We start from the raw sequence: 17,276 nt of genomic DNA, 5'->3' as shown, positions 1-17,276 counted from the left end.
AAAAAAAAAAAAAAAAACAACATACAGCACAAAAGACCCCCCCACAAATATCTATTCTGAAACAGAATGGTCTGCTTCTGCAGCTCCTTATCATATTCTGACAATTCTGTGCACAGCTAAAGCCAGTCAGAGTTTATTGAAAGTTTCTCGGACTTTATGCATTATACTGCCTCAGCTTTGGGAAACACCACTGGTCAGTAAGAATTCACTTCACCYCATTATGYCTTCTATTACTATCACACTAAGCATGTGGATATTAAGCTTTCAAAGCTAGTTAATTCCAAAGAGCTGGAAGGTAGGTCATTTTATTTATTTTTAATGATCTTGACAGAATCTTTAATTCTGTTCCATGTAACAATRTAATTCAAGAGAGTGTTTCCCCTCTGGAGAAACTAGGTTTGGCACCATGAAGCTGTTCTCTAAATCCAACATGATGCATTTCCAAATGAGAGTGGAAGCTTTACAGGGATCACAGACCCTACTGAGCGTCTGTTTATGTACAATCTTGAACATATGTGCGATCTTGACAGGAATCGGTGTAATCATGTGCTTATCTGAGCAGGGGTCATGACACACATAACCGAGCCTAATGAGTGCCTTAGGCATTTATGTAACAGAAACAATAATCTTGGGGTATGAAATATAGCATTTCATTACAAAGTCTGTTATCAGGGTGCAAATTCAGATAAATAAAAGCACACAACTAGAKGGCTTTAATACTGTATGTTTTGTTTTGAATATTTTTAATCCATTCTAGCAAGTTAGTTAACTATTCATTACAGTGGAGATAGATGAAATTACTTCATTTGTGTAGTAATACATAGATTTCCGCTGCTCCCAGTRGAAATCACGTGGGCAGCATGTAGTTTACACAGTTCATTACAAATAAACAAAAAGAACCCCAACATCAAAAGAATAAGAGAAATGCATAACTATRTATGTAGTCTGAAAGAAATACAAAAGTATCTTTTCAATAGGTATGATCTCAATTTATTGCTTGTTAGACAAACCTGGGCTAAAAAACTTTTCTAAATGAGACAATTAAAATTACCTGAATTTTTTACACTCTTCTGGTCTCTTCATCCAGGTGCAGTTTTGTAGTTTTGTGACTATATGAAGAAAATAATCTTCTGAATATCTAAAAAAAGGCAACAACATCAAATGCTACAGTATGCAGAAATAGTCTTTAAAACATTCAAATGATGCATATATTAATAATAATGTGCATAGTGCATATATAATAGATTGCTTTTAGAACTCCATGACCCATTTTATTTYTAAAATTTGTAACAGTACTATCCTCATTTAATTAGCTTGACCTATTAAACATGCTTTTTTCATAGTGATGTCCAAATGAACTCTTCTTTTTAGAAACTTCCAARAAGTACGCTATTTTCAAACTTAGATATTAGACTATATCTATCCTGAAATTGTTGGACCCTTCAGAAATTATTTCCAGTGCAGAAGTCCAAAATAATACAAAATACACTYGGCATTTTAAACTTCAATAGTGTTTTGAGATATGGCTCTTGCAAGCCAAAATGAAATATTATACTTTTTCTGCCTTTTCTTTCATCTACTTTATAAACTCCTCAAAGCTCAATTCAACCATCTAAGACATCGATCAATATTTACAGACCTAAGTTTTTCTGCAAATTTTCTATTAAATAAAACAATCAATCTGTTCTATATCGAACAGGCCTAAGTACCACTGGAGTACATGTAATCAAAGAGCGTTTTGCTCCTTTTAAACCCTTTCAAAAGGTTTAAATTCATCCACATGTGAAATATTGAAGAGCCTGTAAGCCAAAGGATTGGTGACATTTCTTCCTTTATAGGTTCTATGCTAATACCTCTCCTATTTATGCTTTTATTTATTTTAAAAACACTGACTCTAACTTACAAGGAGGATTGGGGGGAAGGGAAGACAATATGATATGGATATCATGATTACAAATTATGTGGCATTAATATCTTCAAAAATATCTACCTTGTGTTATARTAGCAAAAGGGTTTATTGTTGGCCCAAAGACAAATGACCATGTGTTTATTTAAGCTGGAACTTAGAAGTGTGTTTTTGAACAGCCTTCCAACAAGAGATGGGAAGGCAAGAATCTTCAATTGTTTTTAAATGGAGCATGAGAATTGATAAAAAGGAATATAACAAGTTTTCAGTAGCTTGTAACAGCAAAGCACTCAACAACCCAAAGGTTCCTTCTACCTTTGCGTAYGTTTGGTACTGAGAAAAATCAAAGCGTCATTTATAATGCTAGAACTAAGGCCTCATGAGAAACCACAGGCACTCACTGTCTAAACTGCAACAGAAGCTTCTTAACAAATAGAAGTGGTATATTTGTACCTGGAGTAAAAATACTTACTACAATGCAACAATATTGCTGCCTTTCTACCTCAGTCTACTGAAAGACTGGCTTGGAGGYTTCTAAGTGCCCACCAGCTCTCCCCAAATAAAACATCACTTAGAAGTCATTACAATACAGAGCAACRGCTATGCTTGTCTTTTACACACAGTTTTGTTCATCGTGTGACTTACAAAGCTGCATGGATCGACGTAAYTCATCTTTGCCAGCCACTGGCACAGTGCCTGATGTGGCAACGCTGTCCCAKCAGGGTTTCCTGCGGGACAGGGGCTCCTGACTGCTGTAGCTCCTGCAGCTCCCACAGCACTGCAAGGCAGTCACCACATCTGCCCATGCGGGTTTTAAGGCTTCCATTGAATTCAGTACCATGAAGTGAACTCTCTTTGAACACAGATAATATTCCCATAAATTAATTCTTTAAAGACTAAAAATGAAGCTCTGGGATTTGCTGCAGCAGGGCTTACAGCCCAGAAAGCTTTGTTTTTTGCTCCGAAAGCTTATTTTGGCATTTCCTGCTYTAAAGGACCCTCAGAGACTCATTCCTCCAATGCAATCAGTTCAGGATGGCCATCAGGATCTCATTTCAAGGCTCTGCTGTAACCTAGACAGTCCTTTTCTCCTTCGTTTCATTTTAGAGAGCTGGGACAATATGTATTATTTCTATGGAAATCGAGGAGTTTATAGTTACTGCTGGTAAAAGGATTTTATTATTAAGAGAAAAAGGCTCAGGTAAATTGAACTATAACAATTTGTGGACAAGACAATAATTACAGTGCTGAGAACAGCGAATAAAACATGTTCTGTCCTGTTTTTGTCTGTCAACTGCATACAAACTATTCTAATGACTTGYTGTCCTAGGAAACTCACTTATATTGTATGAGCCTAGATGGCAAATAATGCCTTGAARGCTTTTTGCCAATGATTTTTGTCAGGTACACAATAACCTTCTACACTAACTGGAATGGCTAAGGTGAAATTATCATGCACRGTTGAGGCACTGACAAAGTACAAGCATCTTTAGGTTTTAGCAGGCATCTAAAGGACAACAGCAAGGACAGAGGTGTTGAGATAGTAGAGAGACAATAGGTGAAACATCAGAACAGAGATGGATGCCACCTCACTGGTTAATTTCTGAACTTAAACATCTAATTGAAAAAAAAAATTAAATAACAGAGCTGTTTGAATTAGGAGGAAAACTGAGAAGCAGGAGTAAGAAAGGGAGATCTTGGCAGGAAATGTTTAAGAAACAAACAAATGCCCCCCCCCCCYCCCCCCCCAAAAAAAAGGCAAAAGCAGGAAATACAAGAGAAGGGCATGCAAGAGAATGCCTTCGGACACTTCAGTACTGCCAAAACAACTTTTAAAGCCCTAAGGAGAGTGTGTGCAAGGCTCACTCCCGAATGGAAATCTGCCAGCACAGCTCAGCATTTCCAGCACTTAATCACCACCAGCACGTACCTGATATAATAATACTTCACACTTGCATAGCATTTTTTCTATTAAGTCATCTGACAAGCTTTAAACTAGTTAATTTTTTTTGATCTTCACCACCTTAGGAGGCCAGAAAGTCTAGAATATCCCCCAAAGTCTTCTACAACTGCAACATAAAGCATTTATATACCATGCCTGTCAGCAACACATTCAAAATGCAAAAAAGATCCCTTTCCAGTGGTTCGTCTCAGTGAGGGCAGAGAGTTGCAATATTCCTGGAACAAAGCAATACCCCACCCTTCTCTACACCCCAAATGGCAGTTTCTCTTCCTACCTGCCCAGTTCACCTCTGTTTCATTTATTGGAACACCAACTCTCTCTCTCTCCCCACCCCACTCCCCCCGCCTTTTTTTTGCGCCACAAGGTAGAAGTCTGACACTTTCTCAAAATTCTCCTACATTCCCCGCCCCAAAATATTCTAGATGTGAAAAGTAAGTTTGTATTCCTGCAGCCTATACTACTTTGTAAAACACAGGTAATGTTGGTATTGCCATAACCAGGTTTTAGAGGGAATACATTGGTCAGTTGTCCCTCYCTCAGTATTAATCATTCAATATTTCAGTTAACTGTATTCTTTAACCTCTGTTTGCCAATCTCTACTTCAGCTCTCGCTAGTACTACAGTAGCATAGAGGTCTTCCACGCTTCAAAAGCATAAAAACTTTTAAAATAGTGTATTAGTAAAGAAATTCTAAAAGAGAAACAGAAAAGAAGGCAATAATACAGCTAATAAGAAGTAAAGTAGAGTGAAGTTAGTGAGAATGAAGGACAGAAGGGGAAAAAGAAAGAAATCTGATATTAAAAGAACTGGAGAGGGAGCTGGGAAAAAATGCTCCTTAAGAAAAGTTAAAAAGTGTAATGTGGGATAAGAAGGAAAACATTTTTGTATTTTAAAGAATCAAAAGATTAAAGACTGTTGGGAATACAGTGACTTAAATAGGTGAAAGATCTTAAATTGCAATATGAAGGTGGGGAGAGAGAAGAAAAGACAGATAAAGTTTTAAAATCATGACTTAATGCTGGCTTTGAGTTACTTCTCCAGTCCTTTGACTTGGGGGAGGAGATGAGGAAAACAAAGAAACCTCCACATAGCTATTTTTAGTGGAGGTTTTGTTTCTCATTCCATTTCTTTTCTCTTTATAAATAAAATACATATATATTTAAGTGTATATAACCCAATTTTAAAGACATTGTTATTAGTCCTAGTGGGAAGCCTGTCTTATTTACAATGTTTCCTCTATTGCTGCATCCATATGCACCAGGAGATTTTATACTTAAAAAGCAAGGGACTGCTTGTCTGGAATTCCACATCTGAAAACAGCTAGGAATTCGAGCARGATTGATATCTGAGATTTTTTTCCATGATAGGAAAGGTAAGTTGAAAGCTGAAGTGGATTTTGGATGTTTCCAAGATGTATCAACAACTGAATAATTAGTTTCCCATAGACTAGTTATTCTTATAAGGAGTGCAGTTAATCAGCAAATTTTTACACTAGTACATTTACATACTTATTCTAGTATAAATGCTGAAATGAGCCCATTAACTATGGTTGCTTACAGCAAGAGTGTTCACTGATCAGAAAACAAGACTCTCAAGAATGAAATTATACCTCACATATTCTGTTTTACTTCTTTTTAAAGATCTTGTAATGAAAGACTGTTAACCGGGATTGAGAAAACTTGTCTTACATTGTGAGGAAAAAAAAGAACCTAGAACAAACCTAACATGTGAAAAAAGGAAACATTGTTCAACCAATTTCAGTTTCTTGTTGTATAGTTCCACATTAATATCAGCGAGAATTATGTGTAAAAGAAGGACAACCTTTTAGTGTTCAATTTAAAATATACAGAGGAGAAAGCAAAGCAAACACCTACCTTTTTTTCTTGATAGATGACRACAAAATATTGTCCTGAATTGCCTTGCATTTTGAAGCCTGTTCAACCTGGCAAATTCCATTTTTATTAGCAGTTGTTCTGATTAAAAAAAAAGGGCAGGGGGGAAGACAATAAACTTTAAAACACATTCTGACAAYACTACCACATTTAATTTTCTATGACAACGAGATTAATAGCTGTTGGTTTTAGCTGAAAACATTACCAAGGAAATCTTAATCACTTCTATTGTGAAGCTCTTGTGAAAAGGGGAGTTTGCTGCTAGTGAATGTAACATATTTGACCCTTTAAAATAATCCCATTTCACACTGTGAATTATATTATGTTGACTACTATGTAAAGCAGAAATGTAATTCAAAAAAATAAAATGAAAAGCCTCCTGAACATTACATTTTGAGGATATTTAAAATATTTGTCATTTGAGTATTTCAGTAGATATTTTTCTAAAGTTTTTGATGAAATGCAATATTCAGAGCCAATCTAAAAAGTAAGGAAACATGAGTCACAGCAGGTGAAGTGGAACTTCATTCTTGAACCTTAGTTTAAGAAAAAACATGGGATGGAGTATTAAACTCAAGTCACTAGATTAGTGACTTGAGCTTAATACTCCTTCGAGTATTAAACTCAAGTCACTAGATTAGTGACTTGAGCTTAATACTCCTTCCCTTGTTTATTCTTTACTTACACAGTGAGAATAAATATTTGTAAAGGGAAACAAGGCATGTGCCAGACAATGATCTTTAATTCCTGCCATCTTATTTTCACCAGACTCCCGTGCGGTGCTCTTGCTCTAGCAGCCCTGGAAAAGATTGAGCTGTAAATTAGTAAATAACTGAGATACCAGGGTTTTATTCCATTTGCTTCTTATGGACCTTGAAGCCTAGCTACTCAAACCATAATTAGCAGTATAAAAGACACAGACATTCACTCCTGAGTGTGAGCTGCAGCAGTGAACAGCCCCGTGCTGTTCGCAGAAGGACACAAAAGCTAACCCAGCTCTCTGCAGAGGTACTCCTACTCTAAAGGCTAAGGGTCTTAGTGCTTTGAATATGATGGAAAAGTACCTACTTTGCTCCTGCATCAGTGTTACCATTCCTTTTACTAACAAGGACCAAAAAAATCACATTGGCTTCACATCCCAAAACACTGAGACCACTTTTCAAGAAGATTTCCAACAAGCTGATTCTGCAGCTCTTATTTGGGCAAGATGCCAGTTTCAGTCACAAATAATTCAAATGCAAAGAAGCCTGATTAAAGAAGAAAGAGCAATATAAATGTTAGTTTATTTTGGTACTAAACTGACTGGCTTTTTTTAGCTGTGATACGAGAAGAATAAAGGGCCTTTCCCTCTCTTTCTATCTCCCACAAATTTCCTGCAGAAACAGGACCTCCATAGGAGCAATTCACCCAGGCAGTGGGCTGTGAAGGAGGGATCAGCTCTCCCTCTCTTTCCACCATCAGAAAGTTCTCCCCTGCATACACTGAATGCCCCTACACCAGCATATGCATGCTGCCATCTGCAGACCCCTTGCTGAGGGCAATGCTAAGATGACACAGCATAAACCTCAGTTCTTTCAGTTCACAGTGACTTTAACAGATAGTAACAGCTGTTAGCATGTGCCAAGAGCACCACTGCTGATTTTGGATACAGCTTCTTACCTAATTCTTTTCCAGAGTGACAGAAGGTTCTCCAAGCACACAGTTCAGAGCATCAAACGCACAACTCAGTGGATCTTACATTTTAAGGGGCAGTAAATATTCTGCCTACAAAGTTTACATACACAGGTTTACTGTAGCTTGGTCTGAAAGGTTCCACACACACCAAAGTACCAGCTGGGACCCTTCTTTTCATAAAAGGAGCCAGTACCTGCTCCCCGACAAATCTAGTTAGCATTGACTCATGTTTCCCTTCTCTTCTTCTCTAAYTCAGTAAGTTGAAAATGATCCTTCTTCTGCAGCTGCACCTTGAAGCAGGAGAAATGGCTATAGGCTAAGCTTAGGCTATAAACATTACCTTAAAAAAAGAGAACTATCAATATCATAAGCCAAGTGCATGTTACTGCTGCAAATGGTGTTTCACTACAACTAAACTCAAGACACTGGATGCCTGTCTGAGGTCTACTCAAAGTGGCCTGACCACTTCTGAACCCCAGCTGGCCAGAGGAGAATTTCTGCAACACAAGCAGCCTGCCAGGAAGACCAAGTCGGCAGTCAGCTTTCAGGCTTGAGTAGATCTCTGCTAGGTGCATTTGCAGGCATCATCTGAGAACTAGCATGTTTTCGCAAGGAAGACTCAGCTCTATGCAGAGAAACACCATAAGGCTTGCACAGTTTCCTATTAATTTATGTCCTGACATCAGTGGAGGCAGTGAATAAAATTCTCTCAACCAAATATAAGCTTTATTCAAAAGATCTTTAGCCTTTTAAGTTCACAGAACTGAAACTAACAGAAGGAAATTACTTTGTTTTTAATAAATAATTTTTTATCCACATAATTCCATTTCAAGACTCGAAAAATCCAAAAAGGAAGACGTAGGATAAAAAAAAAAACAAAGAGTGAGAAAAATAAATCAGAATAAACAGTTCAGTTTTGTCCTCATCCTGCCTATCACTTTTATAGCCATCAAAAGGGGGGAAAGAAAGGAATGAGTCTTTTTTTCTCCTTYCATGATTCATATAGGTTGTTTGAAATGACACATATAAGGGGAAAACCAGACATGATTCTTAATCCAAATACTTTTTCCATGTAATGTAAACTCACAGTTGATCACCAAAACATTTCTTCTGTGTTTTTTTTCAAATAAAATTTACTCAAAGCTCTTTATGTGGTACGAARAGATACAGATAAAACAATTTACTTCTAAGACATGCAAAACAATGACTTATTTTAATAAAAGTTAAATTTCTCAGTTCCCTTTGGCCCTGTCAAAGCAGGCTCTGCTTCATATGAGTGGAAGATTCCTGCATTCAGATAAAAAAAGGGTGTGCAATGGGCGTTTCAGAYTTCTGCTCCATTATTCATAGCAGAGTTGTGCACACATCCAACTCCAATAGATTCTTGATCACTTAGAACAGTCATGGTAGGCAACATTTACCACTAAATGAATTTATCTGCCCTAGTGGATGACAGTCTTTGCTCAATATTTAGAATTGCACTAAACAAATGTCTCCAATGAAACCAGATAACATGTCTAACTATGCATATATCAGGCTACATCCACCTAATCTTGCAAATTTTTAAGCTAGATGCTAACTTGAAGTGAAAAATCATGTCATATCTTTTTGGTTTGAACTCAGATTTGATGAAACATGGACATTATGATCCCTTTGGAGTTGCAGATGTTCTCAAAGACATTCTTACTGGCCAAAATCTAAAAAAGTTTTTATCATGTACAAACAGCTTGAGGACCACTTCCTAACTATGATAATTTCAGGAACTAGCAACATCTGTACTTTAACTGACAAATCCATATTAGATAAAGATCACGTATCCTGCTTATCAGCATTTTGTTAGTCTATGTCTTGCCCACAGAATACAGATAACAACTGCTCCTTAAATAATAAAATCTTTAAGATATGGATTGCACACACTTCTGTTCAGTTTTATAGACTATGGACAGGGCCTAAGTCCTGAAGGAATCTATGGCCACAATATAATAAACTTAAAAAGAATTGACCACAGCAAATCTATCCTATAAGAACGAGGCTGTACTTCCAATTCAAGAAATATCTGTCTTCCCTCAGGAGGATGGTTAGAATGAATGAAAGAAAAGCAGAAATAGGGAGAAACCCTCACCCTATTCGTAATCATGCTCTAGTGACTGGGCTGGAGAGGCAGGTTGTTCCAGGATGCAGAAACTACATGTGAACGCCATTGCCCAAATTTTCCAGGATGCAGAAACTACATGTAAAGTTCATTGCCCAAATTTTTCTTTTCTGCACCTGCAGCATTCAAACCTGAGGCTATAGAGGGGAATCACCAAGGCTGAATAGATATTTAACAGCTAACAAGGAAGCATGGAGGAGCAGTGGAATGGGGACAGCAAAAGGAAGCTCTTTAAAAATAACAACAAGCCCAAAATAAAGAAGTGATCAGAGCAGAAAAAAGGACGAATGTAAAAGGATTGAAAAAGTGATGGTTGGTAGTTAAAAAAAAAGGGGGAGGGGGAAGGAAATATAGTACAGTGAATTACACTGCAACAAAAATACGTCCAGCACTGAAAGGCCAAGGCCCTTAATGGCCTGAAAGGCTTCCCTCCAGGAGGACTCCCACAAAAAGAGCTGGAAACAACTGAAAGAATGTGGGGCAAGATTTTCAAAAGAGATCAGAACTGGACTGCTGTTTAGCAGTTCTGAAAGCAACAAGAATTTTACCCCTAATTTCAAATGGAATTAAGCCCACACTTAACATTACAGGAAAATCATACTCCTCGCCTTATCCATTCCCTGCCTGACAGAACTAGTTGTTCCATTTTTTTCCTACATCTTCTTATTTTTTTTCCCTTGAAGCAGCATAAAACCTCTGAATGCTGTTCCAGCTAAGCATCTCCAGTTAGACAGGATGACTTCTGCATGCTAAACTTCATTTGAACTTATATCTTTCTACCAGATTTGGTACTGAACAATACCATTCAGGTTGTGAATACCTTCTGTCTTAACTTTTCTGTTGGAGACACTCATTTGTATTGGAATCTCATACTGTATTAGTTGAATACTAGAGTTATTAAAAAACTGTAATCCATACTTCCCTAGGAAGAGTAGTCTTAACTGCTACCTTTGACATCAATTTAAATGAATCAGATTATAAGAATATATTATTGTTTTCAAGGTTCCCAATGCTTTGACTAATAAGGCAGTATACAAGCTAAATGCTTTGTGAAATGAGCTTTAAAATGGTTTTATCAAACAATAGGTGTGGGAACTTTTCTTGTAACATTAATCATAGAACTGTGAAAGAGACAAATCCTACTATCCTTTTTCAAGTTCCCATGGAAGTTTTGTTTATCTAAGGAATGCTAAATTTGGTGTTCCAAATGCAGCTTATTTAAAAATTGTTTTGTAGTCCTTCTGGTATATTCACCAGAGTTATACATAACATCAGATACTTTATTATAAAATCCATAAAGCAGGTGACATATAATGTGGCAASCAATATTCCAAATCTTATGGTGGGTAAAGTGAAAAGAATATAATAAGGTACTTACTTGCACTGAAATGATGTTACAGTAGTACCTGATAGGCAGAATGACAGAGCAGTTTCACATGGACCAAGTAAACAGAAAGAGGTTGGGAAACATTTCACTACTGTCAGAACWTAAATGTGTCCTGGCAGCAGCTTTCAGCTGAACACCTATTCATTTAGACATAACTAATACATGAGGCATGTGTTAGAAACGCGCTCCTAGAATGTGTCTGCACGCATCACTGGGGAATGAAGGGAAAAGATACTAAGACAGCAGTAAAATTAGTGAAGTGGCCACCAGTGCTGACTAATCTAAACTGTAGCAATTATTTGTGCAATATACTAAGCTACTGTTCATAATCTTGGTAATAGCCTATCTCTTCTGCCCTTTCTGCCTGCCAGAATGCAATATTTTGACAGCAGGCAGAATGTACAGGTCTCTGTAGCATAGTTAATTAAGTATAGTTGTTTATTCCCTAAGCCTACATAAAGATCTGCTGCTGAGAGAGAAATCGGAGAAACCAAAACTGTGAAACATTGTATTAATTTAACTTGTTTACTCATAGCTCCTCAATCACTTCCTCTCACTGTTCAATTACTCCAACAATTTCTATGCTGTGTTTGTCTTGAACCAGCGAAGACAGAGAGTAAGCTAAGAAATCRGTAAGAGGAGGTCTTAAATTGATGGCACAAACAGAATAACAGAATAGTGGTGGTCAGTTCCTCAGGGGATTGCTGCCTTGTTTTCACTGGTGTAACTCTGCATTTACAGTGTATATAARTTGTGCTTGAGAAAACTATTTTCAGCTTCCTGGCTGGAGTTCATTTTATTCATCCGCCATGCTTTCCTGGAGCTAAAGTACAAAAGGAGCTAAAATTTCTGCCCAGGCTTTACATAGCACACTCTGGGCCACATGATAGAAGAAAGACTACCTAAACACTCTGCTTATTACCACCATCCTCTAATGAGCACTAGCAGTATTGAGCTCTATTCTGCTATTAATGCTGTGATTACACAAACACATATGCTGCACAAACACAGGTGGGGAGGGAGGACCAAATGTCTCAAGGTGGGGCAAGGACAGGATTACTCCTTCAGTTTCATTGTTGGCTTATGCCAGTTTAAACTCTACTTGGAGTTACAGCTTAAAAAACAAGAGTACTATACAACAAATGGAGATGARGATTTGACAGAGAGCAATGGTATCGCAGAGTAAACGATGCTGGTCAGATTAATATATTAAGTGAATATTAGAGAAATCTTACTAACAACAGTCTTGTTGATAGCAAGAAACTTTATTAATGGACATATTAAACTGTGAAATAAGCCAAATAAACCCTATAAACCGAAGACAAAAAAAATGTAAGTCTAAAGAGGCAGCMATATTGTTTGAGATTTCTAAAATTTAACATGGAAAAGCACCAAGAAATGTCCTGTAATGAACAAATGGCATCTTCAAGGTTATTGACTAAGATGCAGGTCTTCAAAGAACTTTAGATGCCTAATCACCATCTAATTATAGTTGTGCATAATCACTGCCTAACTATCTATGACAGTCTGAACCAATCTCCTACCTAYGTAAATTTTACCCTTTTAAAAGAATTATTCAAAGTAAAAGAAGAGATTAGCCTTTAATACTGAGAGGCAACAGAATAACAGGACCTTAGGGTTTCTTCAAGAGAYGCTTTACAGATAAGCATTCCACAGCCCAGGAAAGCACAGTAAGGGGAAAGATTAGCTCATGATTCTGAAGATTGTTTAGGCTACTAATTCTGACTGGCGTTCAGAAAGAGAAGCACATATGGCAAGAAACTGCAGGGTTTTTTTTGATTTTTTTCTCCCTTTCCTGAATCCTTCCTCCAAGTCAGTAGGAAAATCTTGGCTTGCCAAAGAAATGTGTCAAATTGATGAAGAGACCTCAGAATCTAACTTAACACCCACGCACATATTCTTGCCCTTATACAGGAATGGACACTGCTGTCAGCAACACTGCYGTGCTGGTCAAACACTTACAATACATCAGGAGAACGACACATCAGGAAGTCTGCACCATCTGACTGTTTCTGTTTTTATTCATCAACATACTAACAAAACTGCATCTGATTCATAAATTCATTAATCCCTATACAACCTATCCCAACTAAGGACCCATTCCAACTAAGGGCTCTTCTGTCCTTTTGCTGCACTTATGGATAAAGYAGCAAAACCCCAATGAAAACTGGAATCTACTTCCTATTGCCCAGATCATCTGTCTCCATCACTGAGGGGTTGGTCTGTACCTCTTGAATTCATCCAGATGCTCTCTGGATCAAATCTCTCCAGCATGGCCCTCAGCCAGGCCCAGTCCAGCTGCTGTCTGGATCAAATCCCTCCAGCATGGCTCGCTGCCCAATCCAGCTGCTCTCTGGATTGAGTTGAAGCTCCTGGTCAGTCCAGCAGCTCTCCCTTTCCTTCCTCATATGCCAAACATGCACCATAAATTCCCATCAGGCCAGCTTATTGAGCACAGTCACTCAGGTGAGAAAGATTACATCTCCTCTTGGACTCAGCCAACAAACCACCTCTCCAAAGTTTAGGTTATAGGAGCTGGAGTGAAATTAAACCTTTTTTGATGAACAATTTACTTGTTACAGTTCTGCAGTGACTTAGCCATTGACAGTTTCAGATTGATGAAAAATATTTCCAAATTGGTGCCAAAATCCTTTAAGTAGTTTAACCAAAAACACGTCTCTGAAATTTCATATTCACTTGCTTTAGAGAGCTTAAAGACTGACCCATACATGCCATGGATTTTCAACCCTCTTCAGTATGTCTTGTTTCCTCTTTCTTTGCTCCAGTTGTAACTGTGCTAATAGCAGATGGGAAGTGACTAGACTCCTGTTCTCTGAAGTGCTCTCTGCCAGCATTTCTAGTCAATTTGACTCCACGGTTTAGCACACACTGCTGAGTGGCAGGAGACTGCAGCCCAGAAACTGGCAGGAAAAAGGAAGAGTACGAGAAGAGGGGCCAGGAGGGGGGGGTGGGGAGAACCACAGACATAACACAAAACAGAGTCAGAAGGAGAACAGCGTGACARCTACAAAAAACAAAGCAGAACAGAGTACCTACTGCAAAACTACTAAACTGTAGGAAGTGGGAAAAGGAAAAAAGCAGAAAGGTAAAACAAAAAAAAATCCACAGGAGAGTGAAGCAAGTTAGAAGAACATAACAGGAGTTASAAGAAAGCCTGCAAATGCTACTGCTTATTTTGTTTCCATCTAATTTTGAAAGATGTTATAAACCTATGAAAAATGTAAGTACTAAATTTTGAGGCAGGGAACACAGAAGTCTCCCATGGAAAAGCATAAAAAACCTACTGTAAGGACACTTTACAATGGTTATTAGTACTATTGTCACTTGTATTCACTCAGGAAAAGACTATGTTGTTTCTACCTCAAATTTCAGGCAGATTAGGTGAAATGTTGCCCTCAGTAAGGTCAGCTAGCATTGTCACCATTGACTTCAAGATGGCCAGTTAAAGAAATTCTGTTTTTTTGTATACTTTTTAACCATAATATTTACTAACACACACTAATCATTGGAGCCACAATGTTAATGAGACCATATAAAGTCAAAAAGAACAGCAGAAGTATTCATATGCTAGTACCTTGTGTGTGGATAATACCCTCTCCTGCACTATTAGTTCTCCTACCGTGTGAGGAGACTCAAGAGCATCAGAATTGTTAATATAAAAACCTACATATAAGGCAACTTGTTTCACAATTAATTTTACCAACWATTTCTATTTTAAACATCACAGTATAAAATAAGCTTTTAGGCAAAGATCTACAATGTAAAAGGGCAAGGCAAGGGGTCAGACAAAAGAGCTCTCAAGGAATAAGATGCTAAGTAATATATAAAAGGCTTCAAATCTCTCGCCTTAAGCCTATGTATATTAAAGGCAAAATCTGTATTTTGAAGTAAATACACATTATAAAAAGGGTAGTATTACCCAGCCCCAGATCCACCTTCCTGGAAAAGAAGATAAAAGATACCTGAAAAACATTATTCAGCACTTTTTGCAACATATATTAACAAAACTACTATATGCAACATTTTGCTGGGCACAAAACCAACCAGAGTGACAGCTGTCATTACAAAGGCCTACAAGCAAATATTTTTTTACAAGTATTGAAAAGTGAATTTTCATTTTCTCAACTAGTGAAAAGTGAATTTTCACTTTGTCTCCGATTATCAGAAAAMAAAAATGAGACTAAGGCAATTTTTTGCTTTTGTAGACCTTTTATAATAGAAACAAGCCTAGTACTACGTAAAACACGGACTGCCTGTACCTGTTCTCGGGCAGGGGCAGAGGCGCCAGGGCCGCCCCGAGCRCTCGCACCGCTCTCGGGGTGACGGTAGCTACTTCGGCATCCTTCTCCCAGCTCCTAGCAGACAAGACGGGAAAACAAAGTTGTCAGAACCAGTGATTAAACATCACCGCACGCGAGCAGCCCCGGCTCCTTCYCCATGAATCATTCATCCCCTGCGCGGCCCCCGGGCAAACACCGAGACRGAAAAAATAAAATAAAATAAGATAAAATCAAATCAGGCCGGCCGGGCTGCGCCGCGGTGCCGCCGGCGAAGGGGCGGCGGCTGCCGGGTGYCACCACGTCCCGCTCCGGCCCCGCCGCCGCTCTAGGCTGTACCTGGCGCGGAGGGACTGCTCGCCGCCCGGCCGCAGGAGGCAGCCGCCCAGCAGCAGGCTGCCCAGCGCCGCGGCCAAGCCGACGACAGCCCGCATCRTGCGCTCGGCAGCGGCACCCGCCGCAGCTACGGCCGCCCCATAGTATTTAAGGGAGGCTGCGGGGAGGGAGGGGGGCGGTGGCCATGGCAGCCACAGGGTCTCTCCGCCCGGCCCCGCCCCTCACCCGCTCCGGCGGCCGCGGCCCTGCGCCGCCGCCGCCATCGGCCCCCCCCCGCGCCCGCCGGGGGCTGAGTTACTCGGGCCGGGCCGGGCCGGGCGAAGGGCTGCCAGGGCTCCCGCCAAACTTTCCCCTCAGGCGGGCGGCGCGGCAGGTGCCCGGGCGCTGGCGGCCATGTCGCGGGGGGTGGGGGGGCTCCGCCGTGTTTTTCCCGCTCCCGCTCGGGGGCGGCGGCGCGCGGCATGGCGGCGCCGTGCGGTGAGGGGAGGGGAGCCGGGCCGCGGGGCCGGGGCTGCCCGGCGAGCTGGCCGCGGCGTGAGGACCGGGCCCTCGGCAGCCTCTGCTGACGGACTGTTTCCCAGTAGCAAGTCCGACTGGAAGGCTCCTGTGTGAGGGGAGGGGTTAAAATACAGGCGAAACTTTGATTGAGAGGGGCAAAGAGAGGGACGTGTGTTGGGAGATCATGGGGCGGCAAGCTCGGGTAGCAGGGAGTGTGGCAAGGTACAACGCAGGGGCCGGGCGGTGTAAACGTAGAGAAGTTGCACAGCAAGGAGCCGGGGTGGAGATGCCCACCTGCTCTGCCCTCACCCCAGTGACTGATAAATTGAGGTCGCTGCTGCTTTGGTATCTTTTCATCTTATTTTAAAACAAGATGCAACCTGCTTTCTTAAATGTGCTAGATATGTTTTTTGGTAAATAAAGGTTTGTGTAACAAATGTGCATATTTTGCTTAAGCGCGTTCTTTGCGATCGTGGTGTTTTCACAAGGCCAAGGCCAGCCATTGCTGCGAGAAGCCTTATGGATGGCAAGTCTCCGTCGTCTGACCCTTCGCGAAGCGAAGGGGTAAGAGATGGTGCGAGTTCAAGCAGTCTTCAGTCGTGAGCAGACCGACATCTTCCTGTTTCTTTCAAGTTCTTTCATATCCTTCCCTTTTCCGCTATCTATAAGCATCCCCCTGAGCATCTGCATTGCCGCTTTCACTGTGTTGCTGAAACAGTGGTTTGAAAGCCTCAAAAACAAGAACTCAAGAACAAAGAAAGAACTCAAAGCCTCCAGAACATTTATAGTTGCTATAAAAATGAAATAATGAGGGATTTGGCTATGCGACTGATAAGTGATTAGATACTACAGTAAGAGGAAGGATGCCTCTGGTCTGTCAGAGGAACCGTGCAACCCCAGCTGTGATGCTGCAAAGGGAACACGCRGTATGCCAGGAAATACCAAATTATCTTTCGGGGCATTTGTCAGGGCGCTGGTGAGAGGCGCCACGGCTCGCTACCTCGGTGCTGGCGCGGGCGCCGTGGAGGGCCGCCGGGGTGGGCGGCCGCGGCGGAGGCAGCGGTGTGCTGCGGCGTGGTGCAGCCTCAGTGCGCAGCCCCTCGGCGAGCACGGCTCAGTGCTCCCGGCTTTGAGGTGCTGGTCAGAACA

General features: G+C 40.4%; 1 protein-coding gene across 1 annotated transcript in view; it reads right to left on the bottom strand.

Annotated features, from left to right (window-relative positions):
- ST8SIA6 (ST8 alpha-N-acetyl-neuraminide alpha-2,8-sialyltransferase 6) overlaps window positions 1-15,771 on the bottom strand; it is a 39,866-nt gene extending 24,095 nt beyond the window's left edge. The window contains exons 1-4 of the mRNA XM_085309424.1: window positions 15,633-15,771; window positions 15,276-15,371; window positions 5,744-5,842; window positions 1,052-1,138 (exon numbers count right to left, since the gene is read on the bottom strand). Coding sequence (XP_085165550.1) covers window positions 1,052-1,138; window positions 5,744-5,842; window positions 15,276-15,371; window positions 15,633-15,727 — 377 coding nt within the window. The 5' untranslated portion in view covers window positions 15,728-15,771. The remainder of the gene's footprint in view (window positions 1-1,051; window positions 1,139-5,743; window positions 5,843-15,275; window positions 15,372-15,632) is intronic.
- Between the last annotated feature and the right edge of the window lie 1,505 nt (window positions 15,772-17,276).

Source organism: Rhea americana, unplaced genomic scaffold (genome assembly GCF_003343005.1).
Source record: "Rhea americana isolate MKP2758 unplaced genomic scaffold, rheAme1 scaffold_298, whole genome shotgun sequence".
Taxonomy (NCBI): domain Eukaryota; kingdom Metazoa; phylum Chordata; class Aves; order Rheiformes; family Rheidae; genus Rhea; species Rhea americana.
Note: the sequence above shows the minus strand (reverse complement) of the source record. Positions and strands in the feature narration are given on the sequence as shown.